The 6,833-nt window shown below is 45.0% G+C and overlaps 1 protein-coding gene and 2 long non-coding RNA genes across 4 annotated transcripts in view; 2 read left to right on the top strand and 1 right to left on the bottom strand.

Moving 5' to 3' along the window:
- LOC122163084 overlaps nucleotides 1-1,328 on the top strand; it is an 18,070-nt gene extending 16,742 nt beyond the window's left edge. Inside the window, exon 6 of one of the 2 annotated variants that reach the window (XR_006169788.1) lies at nucleotides 859-1,328. This is a non-coding gene — a long non-coding RNA (uncharacterized LOC122163084). Of the gene's footprint in view, nucleotides 1-855 lie in introns of both variants that reach the window. The other variant, XR_006169787.1, reaches the window with a different exon arrangement.
- On the bottom strand, nucleotides 228-1,338 carry LOC122163085. Its single transcript, XR_006169800.1, has 3 exons — nucleotides 1,227-1,338; nucleotides 512-965; nucleotides 228-400 (listed from the first exon to the last, which is right to left on the bottom strand). It is a non-coding gene; the product is annotated as an uncharacterized LOC122163085 (long non-coding RNA).
- Nucleotides 1,339-1,432: 94 nt separating this feature from the next.
- Nucleotides 1,433-6,555, top strand: BLOC1S6 (biogenesis of lysosomal organelles complex 1 subunit 6). The gene is made up of 5 exons (XM_042824194.1): nucleotides 1,433-1,528; nucleotides 1,892-2,036; nucleotides 3,093-3,180; nucleotides 4,146-4,232; nucleotides 5,006-6,555. The coding sequence occupies exons 1-5, from the start codon at nucleotides 1,477-1,479 to the stop codon at nucleotides 5,123-5,125; spliced, it is 492 nt and encodes a 163-aa protein (XP_042680128.1). The 5' UTR covers nucleotides 1,433-1,476; the 3' UTR covers nucleotides 5,126-6,555.
- The last annotated feature ends 278 nt before the right edge of the window (nucleotides 6,556-6,833 follow it).

Genomic DNA, 6,833 nt, shown 5'->3' with positions numbered 1-6,833 from the left:
CGCCATGCGCGTCACCTCGCTCAGCGCCGCGCTCCGGGCATCGCGGCCGCGCGGACCGCGCCTCGACCCGACGAGCCCGGGAAAGCCGCGCGGAGGACGGCGGCGGAGGGACGGGCGGGGACGGCCACCGGCATCGCCCGCCGGTCGCCGCCACGGCACCGCGCCTGCGCCGCTCGACCGAGGGACGCGGGTTCGAGCCCCGCCGCCGCCGCCGTCCCGCAGGCGATTCGCTGGCAAGCGGGCGGCTGCTGTCACGTGCGCTGAATGCCCGGGACCGGGTCGTTCGGTGCCGCGGTCACGAGTTAGCAGCGTGCAGCCTCCTTCTTTCCCCTAGAAGCACCGCTCCTTGTGCGCTGCTCAACTGCTGCCGGCTGGTGCTGCGCCCCAGGGGCCTCATCGCCTAAGGATGCAGGGAAAAACAAGACACGAGGCCCAGCGTCATCTAAGCTGTCCTCTGGCTTAAAAGGGATTCGAGTTTTGCTTCTACGAATTCTGACAAAACAGTATTTACCTGCTACCGTGGCTGGTAGTCTAACTGACAGCCTACACGTACTCAGGGCCAGCCTATGCCCAAACGTTGTCACTGTTCTGTTCCTGACCAATAAACCTTCCTGGAAAAACACAGTGTGGTGAGGGAAAGCACATGCTCTATTTTTTTGAACTGGCCAAAGAAGTTACCAAGTAAGGATCAGAACGCTGCAGGAAGAGCTGAGATAACAGAGTCAATGCTAGTAAAGCTTTTTCACAGCTCCTTGAGATTAAATGTTCAGAGCAGCAGGTGAGCGTGCCTCTTAATCAAATGCTTATGGTCCTTACTGCAGGTTTCATTTAACTCGCTTTTCCTTTCTCTGTCAGAAGAAATCCTTGCTGAACGCCTCGCAGGTCCCGAACTCAGCAGCGCCTGGAGCAGCTACATCCAGCCCTTCCACTGTAACAGAGCTCCTCGCGTGAGCGACACAGGATCGCTGAGCACGGGAAAGGGAGAAAGAGAGACTTCTGTCAACCTCATTTTTGGGGCGCTGGGTTCGATAAACAAGCTTTAAGCGCTCTGGAGAAGCAGGCACCCAATTTAAGTTCCCATCCAGCCTATTCCCGCAGGGCGTGGGATGCCCGGAACAGGCAGAGCACAAATCCGAAACGCCCACGGCTCCAGCACGGCTACATCAGAAGGATTATCTCACTTTTCTTTCTGAGCCCCATCTGCGAGCTGCGCAGCCCTCACTCACAAAGCCTGAAGTTTCCCGTCACCCCTGAGCCAGCGACTCGGAGCAGGAAGCGGCCTTTCCGTGCAGGCCGAGCTCTGCAGCACTTCAGCCGCTCCCCACGGCCGCCCCGAGCCCCGGCGGCGGAGCGCTCCCACCCCGCGGGCCGCGCGTCGCTTCCGCATCCGGAGCGGCGGGCGCGGCTGTGCGGCGAGGGCCGGCTGAGGGCGTCGGCGCGGACGGCCGGGACCCTGCGCTTGAGGGAGCGCCGGCAATGAGCGGCGCGGAGGAGGAGGAGAAAGCGGCCAGGAGCCGGCGGGCGTCGGGTACGTGAGTGGCGGCCGAGCGCGGAAGGCCGAGTAGCACCGCTGGGCAGGCGGCAGTGCGCGCTGGCTTCGAGAGCAGCGGCCGTGTCACGGCTCCTGTTTGTGTGCTGCGCTACTTGCCGTGCTCTCGCCGCGCGTCGTTGGAACGCCCCGTCCGCCGCCTCCCGCTCTGGCACTGCCCGGCCGTGAGGTGACCGCGCCGGCGGAGCTCACGGGGCAAGGCCGAGGGAGGGAAGAAGAGCGGTATGGAGCACCGTGCGGTGCGCTGCTGAAATGCCTTTGTTTTTAAGCAGGGACGTACCGCTGCTGTCGGGGAGGCCTGGAGTGCTGCCCGACCCCGCTTACTTTGCTCTTCTCCCGCAGGTGCCGGTGATGCCTCCCCAGATGAAGGGGTCGAAGCAGATCTGCCCGTTATAGATGAGAGAGCAGTGGAGCAGCTGACTGAAGGGCTGATTTCTCACTATTTGCCTGATCTTCAGAGATCCAAATCAGCTCTGCAGGAACTTACGTAAGCAGGTTTTTAAATGCAGCTCCCTTTATATTCATGCTGTTTTTTCCATGTGATGTTCTAGCTTAACTGGAAGTCAGTTTGTAGTAGCATTTCTACATTCTGACTGTACCATTTTGAGCAGTTCTGCTTCTCAGAGTACTGGGAGGTGTACAAGCTGCAGTGTTGTCCGTTGAATTTTGTCTGAGGGGCGTCCAGCACTAGAACATTAAATTCCCACAAGCCAGGCACAGCAGATGGGCAAATTTCTTATATACTTGTTCCATAATGCAGAGTTTGCTGAAAACAATAGACGTACTTTGTAGCAGTAGCCTTTGTGTTCACAGCTGCTTGTAGTGCAGTATATTGTTGCTATACAGTTTGTAAACTGTGTAGCTGAAAATATTGCTAAGAAGATATAAATTCTTTATGCGCTGTTATCTCACTGATAATTGAGAATAGTTTGTTTCAAATGTGGGCTGGGTCTGCCATATGAAGTAACTGGAGGGGGCTTTACACAGAGCCATCTAAGCTCTGTGGGGTACACTGCTTTGAGTTTCACGATGCATAATGTGGTTATGCTGCTGCCAAGGACAGCTTGTGTCTGGAAGGAATTTAGCTGATCTGTGTGGGATGGAAGATTCTTGATAAGCACTGTGGACCCACACAGGTTCTATGCAGAAATAATGTGCTGCAGCATGACTCAGAGGCAACTGAGTAGAAAGACAAGAGGAAGTAGTTTTCCCTTCATTCAACCTGTCCCTGCACAGAGGTATTTAGTTGCTGAAACTTGTCTAGTGCCTCTGTCGCTGGAGGTTTTCAGGTGTCATCCTGGTTTTCTTATCATCCTGTTCAATATTAGGCAGCAAAAAACTGAATTTGTGTGTCTCAGTTGGGATTTTTCAAAAACCATTTACTTGCATCAGCTGAAATCAGCTAGCAATCCGTAAGGAGAACTTGATGCTGGGAAGCACTGAGTGAGAAATATCTGCTCTGTATACCTAACTTTTGCTTATCCTTAAACTCCTTCATCTGTGCTGCTTTTCTCTAGTTTTATGGATTTTTTTCTTGTTTCAGACAGAACCAAGTGGTATTACTAGAAACATTAGAACAAGAAATTACAAAATTCAAGGAGTGTAACTTCATAATTGACATCAATGCCTTGGTAAGTACTATTAATGCTTTTATAAATCCCTACTAGTGTGGATTCTCCTGCTGAAGTATTAGTAGCAACTTTTATTTTTTTTCTTTATAACTTGCAGGAAGGTTAGCAACGAGTTGAAATACATGGGACAAATTCCTCCTGGAGAGGATGCAGAACCAGCAGATTTCCATTAAATAGAGGAGGCACTGGGAGAAAGAGCAGTCAGTCTAGTTTTCTAAGCCAGTAGCCAAAGCAAACATATGCATTTATTGAGCAGGACTGAGGTTCCAAGGTGAGCTCTGTGCACGCGTCTAGTGTAGCAGAAAATGTGCTTGAGACACATGTGGTACATAAATTGGCAATACTTTTATTCCATTTTGGTGAATCTTAATTCAGTAAAGGGCTGGGTGTACCCACTGAGATATGATAGTGTAGCAGAAATGCTAAGTCATGGCTCAGTCACCAGCTGATTGAGTACCTGGTGGACAGGCAGGGCCAACCCAGGGGCGCTCAGGTGCATGCAGTGCAGTGTAGTGCATCTTAATGACTGGAAGGGGTGCAGCCAGGATCCACCCCTTCCCAGACCTCATTTAAGGCTTGGCAGTGGAGATGAGGGTATCTTGTTGGAAATCCCTGCCTGCCTGAGGCCTTTCAAGGGTAAGCACGTTGTTTGTGTCTTTCTGTCTGTCTTTCTGTCTCACTTTCTCCATGGCTGCTGCACTGGGGCTAATCCTCATCTGCTGTAGCCTAGGACTTTGCCACCCTGCTGTGCTTTCCATCAGAGTATAACATTCAGATAGTTTTCTGTATTTATGTAGTATGTAAGCTTTAAACATAAACTTGAACATGTTTAAACTATTACCAAACTGTTCTGGCAATGCTGTATTAGTACTTACTGTTTTGATGTGTAGAGTTATTAAAAATAAAAAAAGTTTTTCAAGTTTTTCAACTTGACAGTTGCTGCCTTAACTGCTGTGTTTTTGAAGTTTACAGAAGCTAAACACTATCACAGCAAGTTAGTGAATATCAGAAATGACATGATGATGCTCCATGAGAAGACATCTAAGTTAAAAGTGAGTTGATTAATTTTTCTTACTTTCCTACATAGCAATTTAGTTATGTATTATTGTCTTAAGTTTTATTTTGGATACATGCTGAAAACTCTGGTGAAAATAGAATCTCTGTTAAATACCATTCGTAAATGTTTTTTCCATGTTTTCAGAAGCACCTAACCACCTGTTCTCAAACTTCTGTCTACTGCTTTCTATGTTTATACAACATAAGTATCTTTATTAGTGAGTCTCTGAGTTGTCCTCATGGTGAAGCAGTACATTACAAGAATCATACTTCGTTCTGTCTCTTAATCTGCTCCATGCCAACTAGTTCTCTTCATTGTTTCAGTTTCTGTGCTTGTTACAATGAGGACTAGACTGTCATAAATGCAAGACTTTTCTCTGTTTAATGTACTGTTAGTGGCACAGGTTCACTGACTTCATGCTATGTAAGCAGTTGCTAGTTAGTTCTGGCAAGATCAGTCTTTCGGTGTGTTCAATTAAAAGAACACATTGCACAGTACACACCTTATCTGATACATGAAAATATAAACTGTTTTCCCTTCAACCTCACTAACTCATCCCTTATGTCGTGTAGGTTAGAGATTCTGTTTTTAAGAAGGATGGAAGTAGAAGAGAGGAAGAACATTGAAGTAGTTTACAGAACATTCAGTTGTAACCTCTGTGAATTGGAGAAGAGAATGTTAAGAGGGAGGAGTGTTAAGAGTGTTAGGAAGGATTTTGTATTAGTTCCAAATTCCACTGTAAGACTTTTTTTTTCCTTTTCTATTTAGAAAAGAGCACTTAAACTACAACAAAAGAAGCAGAAAGAAGAACTGGAAAGAGAACAGCAACGTGAGAAGGAGCTAGAGAGAGAGAAGCAGCTAACAGCAAAACCTGCAAGGAGGACGTGAAAGCAGAGCATGCAACAACTTGTCCAAATTAATCATTTCTGCATTCTCTGGAATTAAGGCAAACTTTGATTAAACCAGGCTATAGTTATTACTAACAACAGTCTACTCTGGTGTTATAAATTCCAGAATGTTAATAATCAGATTCAAATTTTTCACTTCAGTCATTCAGGTTGCCTTCTTTTGTAAAGCTATGCAGTTTGATACTATTACAGTATAAGTTAATTTTGTATATATAAATATATATATGTATATTGGAGAACCTAGGCATCGTGGGTATTTAAATATCTATAACTGAAATATCTGGTGCTTAGAATTCTGAGAGCTGTTTGGTGATTGGCATATTTACGTTCCAGACAAAATACGGAGTCGTAGCTGTTAAAGTTCAATGCTGGTACCTGGACTGCAGAGCCCATCTGTTATTCCCAATCTGCATTGATTCTGGCAGTTGTAATTTCTTTTCAATGCCATGAATCAGAAATAGACTTTTTTTTTTACAACCTTGATTTAGTTGCTTACTGGTTTTTCCTTTTGTGTGAGTAATTGAGCTCAACAATTTCGTTTTTATGTGGAATTCAGTTATTTGTAGGAAAAGTTAGTGCATTTTTTTTTCATTTATTCATGTGCATTTATGGGCTATGTGAGCTAGTGTTGTATGTTGTCCTTACTTAAAATGATCATTATTAATGAATGTAATGATAAATATTGTATGGCTGTTGATATCATTTCTCTGAATTGAATTATTTGCAGCACTTCGTGTGAACTCCTTGGACTCAGGGCCTGGACTCTACTGTGCTGCATTTTTTCTGAAGTCCTAATTTCTATTTGTAAGATTTTTTTTTTTTTTCTTTGAAAGACCTACTGTTATGAGTAGTCAGCAAAACATTGCAGTTCACTTTGTGTGTTTGGAGCAAGGAGAACAAACTATTGAAGTAGTCTGAAATGCCTTTTCTGAAGTAGTAATAGGATAAAACTGAAGTTGGCTTTTGTTTTGTCTTAATTGCCAGTGGATTGCCAGTGCTGTGGTTTATGTGTATTTCTGAAAGAAATGTTAAAGAATTTCTGCAGTCCATTTTTGGAGCAAAATGTACATAACTGAATATTGTTAAGTTTTTTTTTTTATTTTATAATGTAACTTCAGAATTAGTTTTTAGAAATTTAGACAATTCTTATTAAAATGAAATGCCTCATCCTTAATCATCAAGATTAATTTCCTTTGATTTTTCTCATTTGATGTTACCTCAGCTGGTATCCAATTCAGTGTTTCATGTTGTGTGTTGGTTGGTAGGTTCTCTGTCTGCTTGTTTTGGGGGGAAAGCTTGTGAACTGTTTTGCTCTTTCCACCCCCTCTTGTTGCCCCCCCCCCAAATACCATGGTCACTTCTACTGAAAATGCAGAATTCTAACCATAAAAATCAATGCTTTTTGCTAGACTGAGTAATTTTATTCCTGTATACATCTTCTTACTCATTGTACCAACTTGTTTCTGAACCATAAGGTCATTGCAGTGGAATTCACTTAAACGTGCAGCACCATTTTGAATTTCAATTTTGTAAGATTATACAAATGTATGAATTATTGTGAATTACGAGTGCTGACTGAGGAATCTTGGTTTCCTGTGCTTTTATCACTAGATTTAACGTGTGTGCTTAATTTGGGTACCCACTCCCACCACTGTTCTGGTTCATTTTGGCCAACTTTTTAATTCAGT

The sequence above is a fragment of the Centrocercus urophasianus genome, unplaced genomic scaffold (assembly GCF_019232065.1).
Source record: "Centrocercus urophasianus isolate 14NV4802_14NV808 unplaced genomic scaffold, USGS_Curo_1.0 seq_23, whole genome shotgun sequence".
Classification (NCBI taxonomy): Eukaryota; Metazoa; Chordata; class Aves; order Galliformes; family Phasianidae; genus Centrocercus; species Centrocercus urophasianus.
This window is presented reverse-complemented; position numbering and strand designations above follow the sequence as displayed.

Coding starts and splice junctions, on each gene's coding strand:
- BLOC1S6 (XM_042824194.1), top strand. CDS start 1,477: ATGAGCGGCGCGGAGGAGGAGGAGAAAGCGGCCAGGAGCCGGCGGGCG. Junction 1,529..1,891: donor CAGGAGCCGGCGGGCGTCGG/GTACGTGAGTGG, acceptor CTTCTCCCGCAG/GTGCCGGTGATGCCTCCCCA. Junction 3,181..4,145: donor TAATTGACATCAATGCCTTG/GTAAGTACTATT, acceptor GTGTTTTTGAAG/TTTACAGAAGCTAAACACTA.